The 22822-nt window shown below is 42.1% G+C and overlaps 2 protein-coding genes across 4 annotated transcripts; both read right to left on the minus strand.

The window, feature by feature from the left end:
- Nucleotides 1-985: 985 nt before the first annotated feature.
- On the minus strand, nt 986-18725 carry LOC118382807 (calcineurin subunit B type 1). 3 transcript variants are annotated; one of them, XM_052490643.1, is made up of 7 exons: nt 18475-18725; nt 12215-12254; nt 7393-7569; nt 6934-6993; nt 6473-6657; nt 2896-2920; nt 986-2327 (listed from the first exon to the last, which is right to left on the minus strand). In XM_052490643.1, the coding sequence occupies exons 1-6, from the start codon at nt 18475-18477 to the stop codon at nt 2909-2911; spliced, it is 477 nt and encodes a 158-aa protein (XP_052346603.1). In that variant the 5' UTR covers nt 18478-18725; the 3' UTR covers nt 986-2327; nt 2896-2908. The 3 variants fall into 3 exon arrangements, with proteins under 3 accessions (XP_052346603.1, XP_052346604.1, XP_052346602.1); XM_052490644.1 differs by having other exon boundaries at nt 986-2429; XM_052490642.1 differs by lacking the exons at nt 986-2327; nt 2896-2920 and adding an exon at nt 4288-6196 and having other exon boundaries at nt 18475-18720.
- A 570-nt stretch (nt 18726-19295) lies between these two features.
- Nucleotides 19296-21974, minus strand: LOC118365015 (CB1 cannabinoid receptor-interacting protein 1-like). The gene is made up of 3 exons (XM_035746900.2): nt 21248-21974; nt 20544-20688; nt 19296-20252 (listed from the first exon to the last, which is right to left on the minus strand). The coding sequence occupies exons 1-3, from the start codon at nt 21427-21429 to the stop codon at nt 20088-20090; spliced, it is 492 nt and encodes a 163-aa protein (XP_035602793.1). The 5' UTR covers nt 21430-21974; the 3' UTR covers nt 19296-20087.
- Between the last annotated feature and the right edge of the window lie 848 nt (nt 21975-22822).

The raw sequence follows: 22822 nt of genomic DNA on the forward strand, positions 1-22822 counted from the left end.
TCGCCCCCTACACGACACACCTAAGGGGAACAGTTTGTGGTTTTATGGCCCACCTGACACCTAGAACAAGATGGCCGAAAGTGTTTACTACCGATCATGTTTCAGGTGAAATTACGTTATCTGAGAATTGCAATGAACTCCTAATGACCCCTTCTTTGCCCCAATTCACAGTGTTCCATTAATTAGTCGCATCCCAATCAGTGAGGACACTGATACTTCTAGGCTTCCTTCATCCCAAATAGCACCCTATTCTCTATAAAGTGCACTGCTTTTGACCAAGGCCCATAGGGCTCTGGTCAAAAGTAGTGCAATATATAAGGAATAGGGTACCATTTGGGGCAGACTTACACACATTGTACCGGGGATCCCGCCAGAGGCCATATCCCTCTCAGACAACGGTCGGGCACGAGGAAGGAGAGGGAATATTCACTTTAGGGTCCTCTGTCTTAATGTCCTGTAATCTCTATCAAGTCACATCCTCATAACATAACTCTTTGTTGCTTTGCCTGAAACAACTGATCAAACCTTAAAGTTTGCAAGTCCTTCGAGCAATATCAAATCTCATTGACATGGGATGCTGATAGTGTTATTATCTCACTGGATTAATATTAGGATGGATGCCTAGACCAAGTTTATTCTTGATAGATGGTATTTAATGTATTTGGTCTCATTAATGCTGCATTGTAAAGGAACTATAGACTTTTGGTACCACATTTGCTGACTAAACTCAACTCCATGGTGCAGGGTTTCTGATTAACTCCACCAATGGAGTTGAGCAGAGACCAGAGTTTGTGGAATTCATCTTAGAATATATTGATTTCGGCCAAGGTCAATAGTCTTTTTTAAAATTTAAATTATGAAATGCTTACCTGGTCTCTGCTCAACTCCGGTGGTGGAGTTCATCAGAAACTTTCTTCACCTTGGAGTTGAGCTTAGTAGGCTAATCAAAAATAAGTATTTTCGATATTAACGACCATGCGAGGTGAAGAATCTTGTCGGCTCAATTACCCAACTTATTGATTTTATTGTACAGCAAACAAATATACAGATAATTTGATGAAAATGGCTTTTGAACATCCACAGGGCACAGGTAACCTATGAGCGAGCCTCATTAAAAGAGCTGGAAAACCAACATAATCATTAAATAAACTATTGGGTTGCATGACATTTAGTGGAACTAAGTAGCCCAGAGTAATCAGAACCACATGAAGCTCAGCTGGGAGATCGGTCAGAGAGTGGTTTTCATTAAACAGGGAATCTATCACCAATTGAGTTGGGTTTTTGGAAAGCTATACATTCTCTTTTTTGGGGGGGAATTCCATCACACGATTCAAGAATGACAGACATTGATACAAATAAGAAAACTACTTTTCTCAAAGGCTAATATTTTTTTGAGAGATGTGTCGTTCCATTATGATCAACAATTCATACTTCACCACATTCCAATTTTAATTGACCCCAATCCTGTCAAGCAACTCTCACCAATCTCTATATTCTCACTCCAAAGCCAACCTACAGTACCTTTCTCTATTGCTCGGCAGTATGCGTCAGGTTGAGCTATGGGTTCTGGTCTAGAAGTTCTGGTTTAGTCGTTCACACCTCAGAGAAATTGATTCTGAAACCTGTACAAATGAGGCTGATTTTCCCCCCATGCTAGCGTAGCTGTAGGATGTCTGGAGTTCATTCCAACTTGTGCTGTCCCTTTTCACATTGTGGCATTTTCAGGTAACCTGAGCTACTAAGCCTCCCAGAGGTTTTCTATACAGTATAAAGGTCCTCAAGATCAACCAGAGGTTCAAATCGAGTACGGGTTCCTTTCATACGAATAAAGGTGTAACAGTTGGAGCTTCTTCCACGGGTTATCTATCCAAGGCCATCAGTACTGCTGGGAATTACTAAGAACAACTATGGTCTTTGTCTAATGTACAATGAAAGTTTTTAGATGCTAAATGTTTTAAACGTTCAATGAACTGTGTTAGGTACCATAAATGCAGTTGATTCGTTATTCATACTCGGGTCAATTTTCATTGTATCCTCCATCTGAAGAACCATGCAATCGAATCGACTTCACACTTAACAAAAAAACAACCTCTAGCTAGACCTGTTGAAATCAAGGGAAATTCACCCCCCCAAATAACATGTCTGAAATTACCCATTGGTCGTAATTGTATTTGTGTAGGGTTCAGCGTTTTTGAAGTTGGCTCTTGGTGTCTTTCATGTTGGGTTGTGTAAAAATAAATCTGGAGACTCACTGAAAGTCCAAATCACAAACAGATGAGTAGGTTCCACGAGAATGGCAGTCTTTCGGAGGTCCATGTGTGGCTCGGCTGAGGAACACAAATGGGAATTTTAATTGGCAGTGACGGGCACAACTGGCCACATTCTGCACGAGCTCCATTAGGACCGTTCAGGAAACAGTGACACGTTATCTGAGGGAAGGGGAATGTATGTGTGAGCGCACACATCCATGGGTATTATTTGGGGTGTAAGATAAAGGGTATCTGATTACAATTGATGGTGGCCTTGAGCTTGAAATCAAACCCAGCTTCCGAGACATTTTCTGCCTCTTCTTTTCCCCGTTTAAAATATATATATATATATATATATATATATATATATATATATATATATATATATACTAAACAGTTGGGTGCAGTGCTTGATTGCAACAGAAGGCAATGTGAATCGAAGATGCAGCACTCAAGATGACACTGCTTTAATCTTTCATTAGTAAGTCTAATTAATTCTGATCTTATTCAGAAAGCGTGTCAAGATATTAAGTCCGGGGCAAGCTCGTGAAAAGCCGTTCGGTAACTAATAATCTAATAAAATGTTATTTGTCACATGCGCCGAATACAACACCTTACAGTGAAATGCTTACTTACTAGCACTTACCTGCATTGTTGGTTTAGAAAAATACCTAAAAAGTAAGAAATAACATAAATAATTAAAAGAGCAGCAGTAAAATAACAATAGCGAGGCTATATACAGGGGGGTACCGGTTAGTCGAGGTAATATGTACATGTAGGTAGAGTTATTAAAAAGTGATGGGGGACGGTGCAATGCAAATAGTCTGGGTAGCCATTTGATTAGATGTTCAGGAGTCTTATGGCTTGGGGTTAGAAGCTGTTTAGAAGCTTGGACCTAAACTTGCCCCTGCGGTAGCAGAGAGAACTGTCTGACTAGGGTGGCTGGAGTCTCCCACAATTTTTGGGCCCTTCCTCTGACACCGCCTGGCATAGAGGTCCTGGGACAGCACGAAGCTTGGCCCCGGTAATGTACTGGGCCCTACGCACTACCCTCTGCACAACTCTGAAGACACACGTTTTTTTCACCTCCTAAAAACAAGGCCCGAGGAGGGAAGAAACCATTTTGAGGAGACAAGGAGAGGACACAAGTTAAATATTTGAGATTCACCCACACTCAATAGCAACTTCTTTTTATAGCCCTCTTATGCTCCCATCTAGCGGCCAGTTTGGAGTATAACAATAACATACCCAATGACCATCCATCCGTGCATTCTGCTCCTGCTTGGTTGAGTGCATTTTTCAGTACAATAGAATTATGGTTGTCCTATTAATTAAAACTGTCATACATGTGGGGATGCTAATCATCAATATAAAACACATTTCCCCCACTTTCATAGGACAAATATCCCTTTGCTGCTGGTCTTTAACAAATTGTCTGGCTTTCTATCAAAGCGCATTCACACATATTCTGCAGTGTGCTATCCCGACTGCATTCATTCTAATTTAAGCGCCACCTTGCCACGGTCACAATGCATGGATACATAATGCATGTGTTGTCACACAATTCACAGCCTCCTAACTTTCAAATCGTTTATTTCTCTTTTTCATGTATGAAGTTTCAAATGGTTCCCACAGCAGATGCAGCATGCAGAGATGGATAAGAAGGTAAAAACCTAAGACTGAAACCGTTTTTTTTGCCTCCACCCTATACCACCCCATAATAAAACACACACACACACACACACACACACACACACACACACACACACAGATCCCTTTCCTCCAAAAGTGGACACATTTAGCACAAACCTAAAAAAAAAACTAAAAATAAAGGAGGGACCACTAATACTACCATGTTAATAACAAATATATCTGTAAAGAAAAAAATATATACAACAAAAAAAAAAACATCTCGAATGGTTTCCCCCTGAAACAGAGCTGGTAGGCTACTCTGGGGCATAAGTGAAGCTTTGCTGGAATAGAAGTGACAGAGATATCCAAAAGATTATAGTTGTTTAGAATAACAGTTACATGTAAGTGGAGTTACTTTGAGTCATTTCCATATTTATTCAACATTCACCAATTCTTTTTTTTTGGCAACATCCATATACATGTCATTTTCATTTGTTATAATATATTAACATTAAGATTCATATGTAAACAGAGATTTTCAAAAAAAAAAAATGGATCTACATGCACAAAGAAGGAAAAAAAAGGGGGGGGGGGGCCCTCCATGTCATGCAAGCACATCACAAGACTTCGGGGGCCTTTTAAGATCAGATAAGAGCCATCGTCGTGCAGCACGCCATTGAAGACAAAACAGCGGTGCGAGGCGGGCGCATGCGGCACAGGATCACGCACTTGAACACCCGCCCGTTGGTGCATTCAGTTGAGCAAAAAAGCAGAGCCATAAACTTAAAAAAACACGTTTAAATTCCATAAAATGTATAGATACAAATAAAACCTGTTCCGTCTTGTCCCCCCCTCTCTCTGTGTAAAGAACGTTGGTAGCTTTATAATAAAATGCCCTTGTCAGTTGCATCTTCTCAAGAAAAAATGAAGAAGAATGTTCAGGAGGAAGAGGGACAGCCCACCTGTGACCTTGCACTATTACGTCAACTCACGGCAAGAGTCCATACAATGTTTGAGAAACTGAATTAAAAGATGCTCATGAAATAGATGCAAATTACATGGTCAAGGCGGCAAAATGTGTACGTTGAAATCAACGCCTCTCATAGGCCGAACCAACTTAACATCCCTCAATGTCCTAACTGTAGCCTACTTACTTTAAGTTACCTCAGCTCTGCCTTAAGTTGTTAAATGCAAACCCCCCCCCAAAAAGCTAGATTTACCGTATCACAAGCATTTAAACCAAAAGCACTCATCTCTACTTCTATTTGTTAGTCTGTAGCCAATCCATATCTGTAACTTAACATGGCTGACGAAAGCAGTAAATACAAAAACACATGAACGAGAATATTCTAATGGCCTGTGATGTCCTACCATCCAGAATGAAGACGTGCTTTTTGTTGGAATAAGAGACTTAAGGTGAAAATTATTCGCATAACCAACCAGTGACTCAAAAAAAAAAAAGAGACTTTGTTTTTGAAGTAAAACCGTAAGCTTGTATGTGCAGAAATGTAAATATTATTCTCTCTACTCCACTGCATCTTCAAAGCAAGATGATCGATGTCCCTGACAATATAAATAGGTATAGTGCACAATCCCCCTTATTTATATATATATAAAAAAAAGGCTGTCTTACATGATCTTAAAAACGTAGCTGTTCAAAATATTGGGAGTGAAAGAAGCAGGGAAAGCATTTGCCAGGAAAATGTAATTGGATTGTTTGAATCGTGCAGTATGCACATTGAAATAAGCTAATTCTACCGAATGTTGATAGAAAAAGATGTATACCATTATATTCAACCGGTTTATTATATGTTCTGAATGGCACTTCATGCTCTATTTTTGTGTTGTGTTGAAATCAAGTACATCAAGTTACATCACAGCTAACTACACACATCCCCCACCCCCCAAAAAAAGCCAAGACCAAAATAAATATGAAAAAAAAAATCCCGACTGCCTCAAAATCAAAGAGAAACAAACTAACCCTTCCTCCACCAAACTGAAATACTCGCTCAATGATAAAAAGCTGTCCTTCAGGCTTTTAAAGTGCTACACCGGGTTATTGAGAGAACTCATGTTCGATAACACTATAAAATGGTTGGCGTCAGAAGGCTCGGGTTGAAAAAAAAAAGAAGTGGCTTCACAGAGAAAAAAATACTTCCATTGAAAAATACACAGAAGAGCGTTGCTGGATGACACCTTGAGCAGATCCTCAGAAATGGAGAAGAAAGCGAAAAGGGATTTTTTTTTGCTGGGGCCTGTGAGGTCAGTCACACGTCCACAACCATCTTTTTGTGTATGTCTAATCCTCCCACCACCTAATGGAAGACAAAGAGGGGCAAGAAACTGTCACGGACGCAACAGACACCTTTAGAATTTGAACAGAAGTGACGCACCGCGATCATGATCATGGGAATATGATTGCAACATTTCAGATAAATTCAGAGGTTTTTTTTGTTGCAGAAATCCCTGTTGGGAGGATTTCCTGATTATCCCCCAAATGGGATTTCTCAAAAACTTGTGAACATTTTACGGAAAGTTTCAGGAACTGTGCAACCCTATCGCAGAGTTAAAGCGTCGTTTCTTCGACTCACCGCACAAAACTCCTCAAAGGATATCCTCCCGTCGCCATCTTTGTCTGCGTTGATGATGGTTTTGTCAACAATCTGCTGGAGCTGGGTGTCCTTTAAGTTGTTCCCCACCATCATCTTGAGGACCTGGAAGAGTTCGCCGTTGGATATGTAGCCGTCCTTGTCCATGTCGTAGATCCTGAAGGCAACTAACAGGACAAGGGGAAGACGGAAGGTTGGGTCAGACCGCTGGGTTTTCATCGCAGCGTCATTGGAATGACCTGCCAATACGCGCATTTTAAAAATAGGAACAACTTCTGAACATCCAAGAACGGGGGATCATTTTTTTTCACACAGAAAAGCAAAAATCACAAACGTTTGCTTTATGAGCTCAGCATTGGTGTATCGACAAAAAGGTGGGTAATCACTTTAAAATGGGGGGGGTCACAGTGAAAGCAGTTGAGATTAGTTGGCAGTCTACTTACAGCGCAATTTCATCTCTTTATCACCTTTGACACTGAACTGGGAGACGCCCTCAATGAATTCTGTCAAAGAATGTGAAGCCATTTTGAGTCAACCAACAATTAAAAAGGACAGTAAACAAGAACATGAACACACGTCGGATATCGTTATTTCATTCACTCAGTTGTATAAGAGCTAGAGGGGGATTTCGAGGAAAATGCCCAAACGGCCCAAAAACTGTTAAGGCATTTTCTGATTTAAGGTTGGTCAGCATAACATCATAATGCAGGCGAACACTTCTTAGAAAAAAAAACATGATACATTTAAGCATTTGGTTGATGATTTCATTTCAAGGTGAAACAGCACTGGTCATTATCCACAAGGATAACCTACAACAAAGACACCAGACTAAAACAGACAACAAAGGCTCTTTTGAAGTTAGAATTTAGAAAAGGTGACTAACCCCATAATATCAGTCTTACCTTTGAAGTCGACTTCCCCATTGCCATCTGTGTCAAATATATCGATAACTCGCTGTACAAGGGGATTCTGTTGGAGTTCCGGTAAGGACATAAACTCTTCCACGCTCAAGGAGCCAGAGTTATCTAGGTCGAGTTTCTTAAATCTCTTTCCTAGCCTCTTAATCTCATCAGCATCAACTGAAATAGAAAAGGAGAGAGCGAGAAAGGGTGGCGTTAAAAACCGACCGATTCACATATAGGGGAACAAAACTTTACACAGCAGACTCCATTTTCTAGGGTAGCAACCACCACCGCCGGGTTTCGGGAAGCACACTTTCAGCACACGGGGGGAGGGAGCGGGCCAACCTGGTCACTTACATCTGGTGTTATGGTCCTTTGCGGCCTTTAGAATCGATTTACCCATCCCCGATTGATTCTTACCCGAATTCTTGCGAGTGCTGGCCATAGCATAGCCGTCCCAAGCTACCGCCCACCTAGTGTAGTTTGATACTGGTGGCCAACATTGAGCGACAGCAGCAGCACACCTCTCGGTTCCCCCACTCTAAGCTCTTTCACTGTGTCATGTGACGCCTCCGAAACACACTAATCACTGGACTGATATGCATTAATCGTAACGTAGACACAACAGCGTGAGGTGGACTTAAGTGAGACTAAGTGTGAGCCGTAATGTGGGCGGGATTTCACAAAATGAACCTTTCACCTGCTGCTGTGCACAATGCTTGATTCGACATACATGAGAAAGAATATTCCAGTAGTTTGTTAATACGATCAACCTCGCACTAGTATTAAAATCACCTACAGAGTCTCACTGTAAATAACAAGCTATTTGTTTTATTAGTCTTAGAGGCACAATTCATATCTACAGACAAAGTATTTTGCATCAGCTTTATTTGACAGTTTACAGGCAATCTGGAGTTTCTCTCTGATCCGATATGGCTTTGGTTTGCTGAGGCGTTCCTCTGGGCACCTCGAGGTGGCAGTGGCGTTTTAGTCAGCAGTGTTGTACCATGATGACAGGCTTAACAAGTAGGAACCAACAGTTGCCATAACCGAGACCCACCACTAGATGTACCACAAAACAAGTGAGTGGGGTGTCACAAGAACTAGAATATTACTATGGCGGCTATACATTATGGGATGCTGCCAATACAGCACCACAGTGAAAACTGATGCCCTTTTACATCTATTTGTGAGCAACTCTCTGCAAAATGTGTCCTACCAAATTGGAAAAAACGTAAACACGCAGCGCCCTTCTACGGGATTGTGGGGGAGGGTTCTTAAAATCCAACATCCAATCAAAAATGTAGCCGCTTAATGTAAACAGCCCATTCTAGGCATTTGGAGACAAGGAAGGATGCCATTGAAAATCATTTGGATATAGCCAGCCCATTGATGATCATTTTAGTTACGCTGATTTAACTTACACCTAAATCATTTCAGCGTTAACGATGGACTAACTCTTGTATACAAACTGAGAAAATAGATATTTTTTAAATACATCAATAGCTCCTCCCCTGACACAAACTCTTTATCAGGGGACGCAAAAATGTAGCTGCAGAGGCACAGGCCCCAACAGCACTGCATTAATTCAATTACACTTGCACAACAGTATATGCCAGACAGTGCTGGGTACCATTCTGTCCGTGTATACAGTCCACGAGTGTAGATCAAATAGATGGGAGGAAAAAAGTATTTATAGCCACAAGGCAGAGAGAAACACCCCTCACTCCACACACAGCTAAATGGCTGGTGCTGCCCTCCCCTCGGGAAACCCCTAGCAACAAGGAAGCCCGGCAAGCCAACACACAAAAGGGGGGAGGGTATTTTGAGAGCTGCAGTCAGACAGCCAGCTGGAGAGGCTTTCAACACAAACTGATCTGCAGAAGGAGACAAACGTGTTACATTCACATAGGTTTCATAATTCGGCTCACTGGGCCTCATCTCCCTCACAACCAATGACCACGCAGACAGCTTGAGAGTTCTGAGACTGTCTCCCAAGTCTTCATGAATCAAGCCCCGGCAATGATATTTTAGGAACACTGTTACCACCACAATTGGGTTATCAACAATTTGCTATGATAGTGTTACTAGCATTCAGGCACGTGTCAAGATTTAGCCTCGTACGAGTCTAAATAGTCATTTCATAGTAATTCTAGACACTGGTTTGCTCTAGAGACCTGTAAACAAATCATGCGCCCCCCCCCCCACCCCCAGAGATATAACCGCTAGCAAGCTAACCAATGAGCTAACCAATATCACACCTATAAACCAACCACGCATCTGACGAGGCAGATAATAAGGACGTTGCCATCGCACTTAATTCACTGCTGCAGAAACACAACCCCCCTTACATGTGGGCGATTCACACCGCTGATCTTACTGAAAAAGCGGCACCCACTGGTGCGCATCAAAGCACTGCAGCTCTCCCAAACTGCCGAATAAATACTCTCAGCTCTGCCTCTATACAATATGGGAAGTTCATTTGTCTTGATGTGCTGGTTTGTAGCTCAATTTGGATGGTTTATTACCTTGTTGCTGTTTTTTAATTTTATATTCTTAATGCGTTTGTGGAGTTTTTTGATTGGAATGTGCCTGTGAGAATGTGTGTGTACAAAAAAAAACAAGTAAATACAACCTGTCTATAGATGCAGATCCTCTTCTAGTTTGATGAACAGATCATGAATTGCTCCAAAGAACACGGTAGCCAATACGTGGCCGTCTGTGTACATGCATACTTGTGTGTGGGTTTGCATGCATACTTGTGTGTGGGTTTGCATGCATACGTGTGGTGTGTGGGTTTGCATGCATACGTGTGGTGTGTGGGTTTGCATGCATACGTGTGGTGTGTGGGTTTGCATGCATACGTGTGGTGTGTGGGTTTGCATGCATACGTGTGGTGTGTGGGTTTGCATGCATACGTGTGGTGTGTGGGTTTGCATGCATGCATACGTGTGGTGTGTGGGTTTGCATGCATACGTGTGGTGTGTGGGTTTGCATGCATACGTGTGGTGTGTGGGTTTGCATGCATACGTGTGGTGTGTGGGTTTGCATGCATACGTGTGGTGTGTGGGTTTGCATGCATACGTGTGGTGTGTGGGTTTGCATGCATGCCAGGTTCTGCTGCGTCACGATGCTTGACTGGTACTCCTTACGACACGCCCAAAGCTCTCAGCAGATGCTAAAGATCACCACTTAAGAGATACGCACACTGTGCTAAGACTAGTCTGAGCGGGGAGGGAGGGTGTACAAGTGGGTACAACTACAGAAAAACACAAGGTGTTAAGAGGAGAGTCACCATGTTCTCTTGAAGCGAAAAACAGTCTTTGCAGGGCAAGTCATTTTGTCTGTTTAGCTACAGCTTCAGCCTTGCACAGGGAGTCACCTAACCCGGGTAGAAGTTGCCCCTCTGCTAGGATCAGCTTCCCCTTCCCCGTATCCAACCTTTACCATTCGGGGTAAAAGACAGAACTGACCAGCATTCTAGGGGTCTACTAACGAACGCCCTGACTAGTGGACCTGGACAGGGATCTGGGTGAGCTCCCAGTGTTCAGACCCTGCCAGCTCGGTGCGCACAGCTGATTTAAGGTTGTGTGCCTTCTTGACACGGCGAACAGCTGCCCCACGCCCTGCTCCCAGGAGTGAGGGGGTGGGTAGAGACTCCCCAAAATATCCCACTGTGGGGAAGTCCATCGGCTGGCTGAGGTTTGAGACCTGTCGAAGTCTCTTGTTGTCGATTGTCCTGCAGGTGCGCAACCCAGGCGTGACTCTAAATACAGGTGTGTTTTTGATGGTGGTGGTTGTGTCAGCTGGTCCATAAGCATCAAAGTGGCAAGTCTTTATGAAGTGAGACCCCTAAGTCAACACCAGAAAGAAGAACCGTCTACTTGCACCCGTGACAAAGTCCTACGCGAGTCTGGTCTCTCTCAAAACGATTGAAAACCTAGCATTTGCTTTTCCAGTCAAACACATTCTGTACAAGACTGGGCGGGGAGAAACAGAGAGAGGGAGATTGTTCTGGGTTAAGGCAAGTAAAGGAACACGTGCCGTCGTAAATCACAGTCCGACGGCCACCCCTGTGACACCTAACGTAACAGCTCGTTAGGGAGGTGCCCCCCGAACACACTCGACACCGGTCAACATTGAGGTGAGCTCCGGCTCTGCACGCCACAATCCTCCACAGGTGGGAGTTCCCGAAAAAGTAGAGCCTGAAAGTTCAGTCCTGAAACTCTAATTAGCCCCATTTTCTCTTGAGGGGTGGGTGGTTTGATGAGGGTGGAGGGATGGCGCAGCAGGGTGACAAACCAATTAAAAATTGAATATTACTCAGACTAAAAATAAACAAGGCTCTCCCACCAGCCCTGAAACTGACCTTTATGAGGGGGGGAGGCATTTTTTTAGCTGTGGCAGCCAAGTGCTCAAGCCTCCCAGCAGCGTCTGAGACTGGGTCACACTGTGAAGGGCTGAAGTATGCAGTAAAGCGTGTGGTGATGTATATATTGGTCTGCTCAATTCCCCCAACCGTACCAGTTGTTTACCTCTTAAGTGTCCCAGACTTTTGTAAACTGCAACGCCTATCGGGAAGATTCTGGCCTTTGGAGTTGACTGGGCGGTCACTCTTTAAACCAGAGACAATGCAATCCCATAGCCTAAACTTTTTTTTTTTTACATCAAAATTGTTGTCGGTCAAGGTATATACATGCATACATTAAGATTAAATTCCAGTCATATCTGAATATTACATACAGGACAGCCCACAGCGGATATTGTTTGAATCACAGCAGCAGTATTGGAGAAGTTGCCGGTGACGCTCTCAAATACTTACAGTGTGTACACATCTCCAAGGGATAACTTGCTTCGTTTCCCTAGAAAGAAAAGAGGAAAAGAATGGTGAGAATGACCATCCAACCTAATGTCTATTCAGAAATGAAGACAGGAAACCATAGCTAATAAACATTCACCATTAAAATCTGTATTTTCTTCTTCACAATATAGGAATTGGGTTGCTATAATAAGATGGCATTCGCACCAAGGGTCTGAAATATTGCCATTTTACCATTGATTACATTGTAACAAGTTGAGTGGTGACAATCTTATGTAAAGTCCCGATTGCGTCCGGGGTACACTACCACCTCAACATTGACACACGAAAGTGATGATGTGCTAATATATTGATGTGAGCTTGGTACGTTAATAGGTGAAACAACATTAACACAATATCCTGTCACCTGCCACTAAAACGGCAGGTAGATTTGAAACCCATTCTCGGTCCATCCCACTCTAGGCATTTTGTTTATCCCTCAGAAGTGGCATTCTCCATTATGCATGAGAACAAACAGAATGAACTGGATTCTGCCAGAGCTGGAAATGAGGGCAATCCACTGCCTTTCCGCATCTCAGTGGGACATAAAGGAATTGAAAAAAGGCCCGATAGAGGAAGGCTGTGCCTTCCTTATTAGATAAAGACTTGGGCCATGACTGACCGGCTAGCCAAAAAGGGGCATGGACTATCCTAAATGCCTCTAAATAACTATCCATGTAAATCCAAGTTAAAACATTTATCTCCTGAATATCATAGAGCACTTCTGTGGCTCAGTTGGTAAGAGGCATTAGCCACGCCAGGGTCATGGGTTCAGTTCCTGCTCGGGTCACATATACAGTGCATTAGTAAAGTTTTCAGATCCCTTGACTTTATCCACATTTTGTTACGTTACAGCCTTATTCTAAAATAGATTAAATGCATTTTTATCCTCATCCACACACGCACACAACCCCATAATGACAATGCGAAAACAGGTTTAGACAGATTTGCAAATGTATTAAAAATACAAAAAAACATATCTTATTTACGTAAGTATTCAGACCCTTTGCTATGAGACTCGAAATTGAGCTCAGGTGCATCCTGTTTCTATTTATCATCCTTTAGATATTTCTACAACTTGATTGGAGTTCACCTGTGGTAAATTAAATTGATTGGACATGATTTGGAAAGGCATGCACACCTGTCTATATAAAGTCCCACAGTTGACAGTGAATGTCTGAGCAAAAACCAAGCCATGAGGTCGAAGGAATTGTCCGTAGAATTCTCTAGACAGGATTGTGTCAAGGCACAGATCTGGGGAAGGGTACCAAAAAAATGTTTGGAGCATTGAAGCTCCCCAAGAACACGGTGGCCTCCATCATTCTTAAATTGAAGAAGTTTGAATCTACCAAGACTCTTCCTAGAGCTGGCCGCCCAGCTAAACTGAGCAATCTGGGGAGAAGGGACCATGGAGGTGACCAAGAACCCGATGGTCACTCTGACAGAGCTCCAGAGTTCCTCTGTGGAGATGGGAGAACCTTCCTGCAGCACTCCACCAATCAGGCCATTATGGTAGTGGCCAGACAGAAGCCACTCCTCAGTAAAAAAGGCACATGACAGCCTACTTAAAGTTTGCCAAAAGCACCTAAAGGACTCAGACCATGAGAAACAAGATTCTCTGGTCTGATGAAACCAAGATTGAACTCTTTGGCCTGAATGCCAAGCGTCAAGTCTGGAGGAAACCTGACACCATCACTACGGTGAAACATGGTGGTGGCAGCATCATGCTGTAGAGATGTTTTTCAGTGGCAAGGACTGGGAGACTAGTCAGGATCGAGGGAAAGATGAAAGGAGCAATGTACAGAGAGATCCTTGTTGAAATCTTACTCCAGAGCGCTCAGGACCTCAGACTGGGGCGAAGGTTCACCTTCCAACAGGACAACGACCCTAAGCACACAGCCAAGACAATGCAGGAGTGGCTTCAGGACAAGTCTCTGAATGTGCTTGAGTGGCCCAGCCAGATGCCGGACTTGAACCCAATCAAACATCTCTGGAGAGACCTGAAAAAAACTGTACAGCGAAGCTCCCCATCCAACCTGACAGAGCTTGAGAGGATCTGCAGAGAAGAATGGGAGAAACTCCCCAAATAAAGGTGTGCCAAGCTTGTAGCGTCATACCTAAGAAGCAGAGGCTGTAATCGTTGCCAAAGTACTGAGTAAAGGTTCTGAATACTTACGTAAATGTGATACATTTAAATTATTATTATACATTTGCAGAAATTTCTACAAACCTGTTTTTGCTTTGTTATTATGGGGTATTGTGTGTAGATTGATGAGGGAAAAACAAACAATTTAAATCCATTTTAGAATAAGCCTGTAATGCAGCAAAATGTGGAAAAAGCCAAGAAGCCTGAATACTTTCAGACTGCACAGTATACTAAAAACATATGCACTGTAAGGACAGTAAGTTGCTTTGGATAGAAATGTCTGCCAAATATTAGAATGGCTAGCGAGGCTACCTTGCGTAAATCCACACATCATCCAGAATGTGCTGATGAGGAATATGTTGCAGAATCCGAATCGGGATTGCAAGCCGAAAATCCTTTTCTCTGTGATGAATACAAAACAACGAAAGTAGGAGACCTGTTTCGACTTGCTCCTGACAACAAAGCCTGGCATAACCCAAGACTGATCATTGACAACCAGAAAGACACGGCCCTGTCTTTCCATCTAGCTAAGCTTTGGATACAATACAACAAAATAATCTACGTTGTGCATATAGGCTCCATATCCCCATCACTTGAAGTCATAAAATAGTAAAGGAAATGTCAATAAAAGTATCATTCGATTTGTTTCATGAACAGTATTTTAGGGATTAGGCTCCAACGTCCAGGCAATGTGACTTTTGTCACTATGACTGGTGTGGGTTACTTTTGGTTTGGCAAATATCAACATTTTGTCTCACACTTTCTTCATTTGATATAGGCTAACCTCAACTCCAAGAATCCCATAGATGTCCATGCTCAAAGTGTTTTCAAATCACTGGCACAGTAGTGTTGATGCTGCAACAGTCCTGTGCCTCTGACTTTAGGTCACACAGAGCATTCAATTCAAGTGGACTGGGGGGGGTTAGGATTACACCATTTCCTTGGTGTAAAGTCATGTCTGTGTGGTAACCAAACAGTGGGAGTTCTAGAAGTAAACCTAGTTTTGTAATTATGACATTGCAAAATGGTGGGAGGGCAGATGGGTTGGATTTAGGCCTAACTCAGCTGCGTAGTTTGTACCACAATTGCCAGTCCAAACATATAAAATGAACAATGATCTTGTTACTTTCTTTTCAACATCCTTTCCTTCAGGCAACTAATTTGTCACTAACGATTCATTCTAAAAAATAAAAAAAATGTCTAGGCGTATTCAACACTGTTACCAGTTAGTACTCACATTACTACAACTGGGTTTGGAAAGTGAGGAGTATTTTCTTCCAAATCCATCCCCTTTGTTTATCTAAAACATCTGTACAAAGGGTTAAGAAGAAGCAAGCCAGTCTCCCGACACACATTGTATTGAAAAACTTTCACAGTATATGCCAAGGCTGGTAGTAAGCTACACATTTTGCTCTTGAGCACCATGACAGCACTATCTGTCAAGAGCTGAGAACTTAATACGTTTTATGAAAAATGTGATATATTGCAGTCAGAGCCCAATACACTTGACTTCAACAGTTCTCACGGAGGGCCTGCTTACAATTGGAATGTGGTTTCAAAGATACAGCCTGAGTGTACAATCCATCTACCAATAGAATCCATTAAAACCAAATCAGCGTCATCCCAAGTCCTGGCTGCCTGCAGCGACAGCCTATAAAGGAGTATATAGTACACTGAACAAAAATATAAAACGCAACATGCAATAATTCAAAGATTTTACTGAGTTACAGTTCATATAACAAAATCAGTCAATTGAAATAAATGCATTAGTTCCTAATTTATGGATTTCACATTACTGGGAATACAGATATGCATCTGTTGGTCACAGATACCTTAAGAAAGGGTAGGGGGGTGGATTAGATAACCAGTCGGTCGGTATCTGGTGTGACCACCATATGCCACATGGAACACGACGCATCTACTTCGCATAGAGTTGATCAAGCTGTTGATTGTGGCCTGTGGAATGTTGTCCCACTCTTCAACGGCTGTGCAAAGTTGCTGGATATTGGCAAGAACTGGAACATGCTGTCATATGTCAATCCAGAGCATCCCAAACATGCTGAATGGGTGACATGTCTGGTGAGTATGCAGGCCATGGAAAAACTGGGACATTTTCAGCTTCCAGGAATTGTGCACAGATCCTTGCGACATGGGGCCGTGCCTTATCATGCTGAAACATGAGGTGATGGCGGCAGATGAATGGCAACACAATGGGCCTCGGGATCTCGTCACTGTATCTCTGTGCATTCAAATTGCCATCGATAAAATGCAATTGTGTTTGTAGTCCGTAGCTTATGCCTGCCCATACAGACATGACAGTTTGTGCAGAAATTATTTGGTTGTGCAAACCCACAGTTTCATCAGCTGTCTGGGTAGCTCGTCTCAGACGATCCCTCAGGTGAAGAATACAGACGTGGAGGTCCTGGGCTGGCAAGGTTACACATGGTTGGTGGTTGTGAGGTCGGTTGGAAGTACTGTCAAATTCTCTAAAATTACATTAGAGGTGGCTTATGGTAGAGAAATGAACATTAAATGATCTGGAAACAGTTCTGGTGGACATCCCTGCAGGCAGCATGCCAAATGCACACCCTCCAAATTTGAAACATCTGTGGCATTGTGTTGTGTGACAAAACTGCACAATTTAGAGTGGCCTTTTATAGTCCCCAGCACAAGGCGCACCTGTGTAAAGATCATGCTGTTTAATCAGCTTCGTGATATGCCACACCTGTCAGGTGGATGGATTATCTTGGCAAAGAAGAAATGCTCACTAACAGGGACATAAACACATTTGTGCACAAAATGAGAGAGAAATAAGCTTTTTGTCCGTATGGTAAATGTCAGGGATCTTTTATGTCAGCTCATGAAACACGTGACCTACACTTTACATTTTGCGTTTATATTTTGTTGTTTGAAGCTAATATTCAGATCCTATAGCGTATTTAAGGTTGATGCATTTGTGTTCTTTTTCCTGAAACCACTATGCACACTTGGTCTGAGCTAAATGCTGGCACTTCAGAAATGCATACAGGTCCAGTATTCATGCTTAATAATCAAGTCGCCTACTGACCCCCCCCAAACATGGGCTATGCGTGTACAATTAATGTAGGCCTATGACTGTTGGAAATTGGGAGGAACAGGAAATAGGTCAGTGAACGACAAGATATCAATCTTTTTAAATGGAACTCTGATGCAAATTGATATGACTGGGGTAGTATGAAACTGTATCTGGCCTTCTGCAATGCATGTCCTTTTAAAGCCATTTATTCAGATCCCTGTACTGGGACTGGTAAAAAAATAAAATACAAATAATGTAACGAGAGGGAATATAGAAAATGTAAGAAAAGGTGGATCTTTGGGAAGCAATTGTTTCTTCCTGGAAATGTAGTTTAACATTAATAAATGTGAGTGACTAACTAGAACAGTCCTGTTCTTTTTAACACATTCCCACGAGTAGCTAGCTAGCTGTGTTGATCGGGAACCACGTTAACGTACCGTGCAGCTCTCATAAGTGGCAAACAGGAAAAGTGCCCATTTGCTGTGACCATCTAGTATGTTTAAACTAGTGCTAGTCCAGCTTTGTTGGACCTGCGTTATAAAGCCGAATATTGCCGACACAAGTTGACAAGCGCATCTAATTTATGCACAAACTAAGGCGTGACAGCCTATCGATATTGTTCGTGTTGCCTGCTTGCGGGTTCAGGAAAGATACGATGTTTCACTTTTCCCCCACAAGCTCGCGCCATTTTTCATGTGCCTATAGCTTTAGCTAACTGGCTAGGTTGTTGGTTTAGCTACTTGTCACACATTTTGAGAAGTCTCAGTATAGCTTTTCCGAACACACCAGAATGCGATAAATCAGCAAAACATAACGTTGGCCATATTGCCATATCTGTAAACATGAAATTGTGCGTGCAAAAATGTAACGTGATACACGCTTTCAAGCTCATTTGGTCGGAGAATAAGAACGCAGTGCAAAGAGATCTTGGATAGCCTTGAGTGCTATGCATGCATGCATATGGTGTAAGATTTTGTACACGTTCGGTTCAACATTAAAATAGCTAGCTATAGTTTTCCTTACCATTCTGTCGGTTGGGTTGCTTCAGCTGGTGCGCAAGAGAAACACTTCGAAAGGACGACGTTGCACAATCAATTTTAAGACTGTTTCAGGGAAATATTTCTGGTTGTAATAAATATAGACCAGCTTGACTTGCTCTCGCCTTTTCTCTTTAAGGATGACGGATTCACTGCAGTAGCTACAGTGGATCCGCAGAGGAGGTTGTGTTGGTGTAGAGAGCGAACGAGGTTGAAAGGCGAATAGGGGGAGGTGCGGCTATACAGTACATCCGGGTACCCTGTCTATTTCTTTTAATGTATGTATGCCAACCATGTATTGTGACATTTACATCAAATTGTTGCCTATCCATCAATACAGGGTTTTAAGTGATGCGTTTAATGCTTTTCGGCGTAGGCCTATTTCCTCATCCAGATTCTAAATGAAGACCTATGCAGTAATGTTTAAGTATGTGGAAAAATCGACCTAGTGAATATGAATGCCACACCTACAGGCTTGCCCATAAAGATGCATGGTTGTAAGATTGACTATTGCAGCTTTCTCTTTCACGGGCATGAATAGCCATACTGTACGAGATGTAAAAGATGACGCCTAATGTGTCTAACGGATTGGAATAGGATGTGCAAGTGGGCATGTGAATAAGGGGACTGCTAATGAGGACAAGGAAGCAATGGCACAACTGTCGTCTCTAAGCAGGCTTCTGAAATGAGAAATGAATCATAAACACTTTCAGTGAAATTAGTGTCCTCAATAGGACACTTTAAACAACAGCAACAACAAACTACTTATTCCAATTATTGTACAATGATGTTAGTCAAGTACGCTAGTAACTGGTATGGGTATATTTACTTCCACACATTTCAATTACATATATAACAGAACTGAACATTTTAGGCAATCTCATATAATTTTGCATCTGAAGAACAAAACCTTTAGGCATAGGATTATTCAGCCATGCATTTACAGACAAAACGGAGACAAAACAATGATAGTGATCCACAACATTACAGAAATAGAAGCACTTAATAGATTTTATAGAATATCTCCATCAAATAATATAGAAGTTTTAACAAAAAAAACTGTCTCACCCCTTTATAGGCTAATCGCAATTGTGCTGTTCAGAAGTAGACAGCTGTTCAAAGGCTTAAACAACACTAGAACTAACACATAGGATAACACAAATATGTACATTTATTCATATAACTCACATCACACACACCTCACAGGTAATAAATCAGGTTAGATACATTTCCACCCGCAACTGTCTTCAAAAGCCTGGTCCAGGAGGGCCACAGTTTCAGCTCGTGTGACCAGAGCTCAGAGTAACACAGCAGATGTTGTATAGCCGTGATTCCCAATGAGATTGCTGATAACAACCTGACCATGTGTCTTGATTAAAACCAATCAAACCCCCCCCCCGAGATCAGACTGATAGATAACAGCCCCCCTTTCTCTAAAACAGACAATTATGGTGTTCAGTGACTTGAAACCCATGCCTACAGTAAGGCTTTTTCCTCTGAAGTTGATGGTAAAAAAAAAGGTTATTGTGTGCAACTCATCTCCTCTGCTTGTTTTTCTTCCTTTACTGGGTATTGGAAGAATGAGTTGGTTGGTGCTCCTCAATTGAATGCCTCTTTGTTGATCCACATCAGGCTGCGCGTCTCATTGGGCTTGCATTCGTACTCGATATTGACAAATTTGTTCCCAAACTGGCATTGGTCTCGCTTGTAGTAGTTATAGTACTTTACTTGCCATATTGTCTCGAATTGGCCCGCCTTTCCAAACTGACACAAAAACACACAGAGAAAAGAAAGACATTCATTGAAGGGACTCTGTTGTAGATGACTTGGATTTACTGTCTATAGCACATTTCTTACGACAAATGTATTTGAAAATGTCTGAAAATAGTGACGAGAATTGATGAGTTACTAGTGCTGATAATATCACTATTTTGAGTTGGGTCTAAATATGAGAAAATGTACATTTATATTGCCAGAAGACACCACTTAATTATAAATAACTCAGTTAGTTACCGCTTAGTTATACAATTAGGATGAAGTATTCTACTGGATTACCTCTATGCTGACTTGGACAGGTTGCCTGTCCCCACTCTTGGTGTGAGGCACTCCCTCTGTGTCATAATGTCCATGGTACACCACTGACTCCTCGTCTTTGGACTGCTGCTCCAGGGGGAGGGTGATACCTCCGATGTTCATGGTGCTGGGAATCATGAAACAGACATGAAACCGGTTAGTGGGCATCATTCCCAACCCCACCCACATGGGCCTGTAGCCTACCATCGGCAGTAAATTGTTGAGACGTGAATCATCACGCAAAATATGCGTTCTGTACTCACCCTCCTTGGTTTGATTAAAAATGCATTCACACGCCGCGTCAAGACATTATTTATTAAAGCAGAGTATCGGGTAGGGGAAAGGGGAAAGGTAGGCTACTGTAGCCTATCCATTGTAGGCTATAGCCTTTGCGTTGTAAAATAACCTGTAAAATGTATGGAGTATACAGACATAGATTTGTAGTCAACCCATTTGAAGATACAGCAACATGCAGTTACATAGGCCTATACGTCAGAAAAACAACATTTGATCTAACACTCAGGGGAGGCAGGATATAGCGCCTGCATCAGGCTGCATCCACAGACGCACTGTAATGGGCTATAGTAAGACTGACAGGTGCATTTCATTTGAGTGTATTGTAAACTAATTCAATATTACTAATGCAAATGTCCAGTGCTTTTCTTGATATAGTCTTTTGTACTTACGCGGCATCAGCATTGCCCGGCTTCATAACCACCTCAACCTTATACTTCGACCCTGTAAGCAATTTTATTGTCCTGCTCTGGCCGAATCTGGTCCCATCCACCTTGAAAAACACCGGTCCATCATTCGGTTGAATTTTTAGAGCGATAGAAATGTTTATAATCGGTGGAACATCGTCGACCATGACTGAAATATAACCTATTATGGTCTCGGGGGCACCCTATAATTATTAAAGAGAAAGCGGAATGATGCAGCAATGATGCATTTCCAACCGCACCAGAGCGAGGATGCTGTGACGTGTACAGCTGGCAAAAAGGGTAAAATCACTAACAATGATGGCTGCATTCCTCCGACCCCGTTCCTCGCTGAGGATAATCACCATACAGATGAAAATGATCCATAGCAGTCTACCATAGATAGTCCTACAAATAAAGCTCCGATCTGAATGCACGTAAGTATACACTGAGTGTACAAACCATTAGAAACACCTTACTAATATTGAGTTACTCCCTCTTTTGCCCCCAGAACAGCCTCAATTCATCGGGGTATGGATTGGTTGTGTCAAGTTGGCAGGGTGTCATTTTGGTGGTGGGCCATTCTTGATGCACACGGAAAACTGTTGAGCGTGAAAAAGCCAGCAGCGTTGCAGTTATTGACACACTCAAACCGGTGCACATTGCACCTACCTCCATACCCCGTTCAAAGAAAGAAAGAAAGTATTCACACCGCTTGAATTTTTCTAAAATGTGTTGTTACAGCCTGAATTTAAAATAGATTACATTGAGCTGTTGTGTCACTGGCCTACACACAATACCCCATAATGTCAAAGTGGAATAATGTTTTTACACATTTTTACAAATGCATTACACATGAAAAGCTGAAATGTCTTGAGCCAATAAGTATTCAACCCCAACCCCTTTGTTATGGCAAGCCTAAATAAGTTCAGGAGTAAAAATGTCACATAAGCCACATAATAAGTTGCAATAATACAGTGGCCACCCATCATTCAGGGCAGGTGGACTCCAATCAACTTGTAGAAACATCTAAAGGATGATCAATGGAGGAAACAGGATGCACCTGAGGTTCATTTCGAGTTTCAAAGAAAAGGTTCTGAATATTATTGTAAATAATTTTTTTTTAATTTTTTTTAAATAAATTTGCAAACAATTCCCCAAAATTGTTTTCACTTTGTCATTATGGGGTATTGTGTGTAGATTGATGAGGAAAACAATGCATTCACTCCATTTGAGAATACGGTTGGAATGTAACAATGTGGAGAAAGTCAAGGGGTCTGAATACTTTCAGAATGCACCGTAAATGAAAGAGTGAAAAGAAGGAAGCCTGTACAGAATAAACATATTACAAAACACACATTGTGTTTGCAATAAGGCACTAAAGTAAAACTGTAAAACATGTGGCAAAGAAATTAACTTTATGTCCTGAATACAAAGGGTTATGTTTGGGGCAAATCCAATACAACACATCCCTGAGTGCTACCCTTCATATTCCCAAGCATGGTGGTGGCTGCATCATGTTATGGGTATGCTTGTCATCGACGAGGACTAAGGAGTTTTTTT

The sequence above is a fragment of the Oncorhynchus keta genome, chromosome 32 (genome assembly GCF_023373465.1).
Source record: "Oncorhynchus keta strain PuntledgeMale-10-30-2019 chromosome 32, Oket_V2, whole genome shotgun sequence".
Taxonomy (NCBI): domain Eukaryota; kingdom Metazoa; phylum Chordata; class Actinopteri; order Salmoniformes; family Salmonidae; genus Oncorhynchus; species Oncorhynchus keta.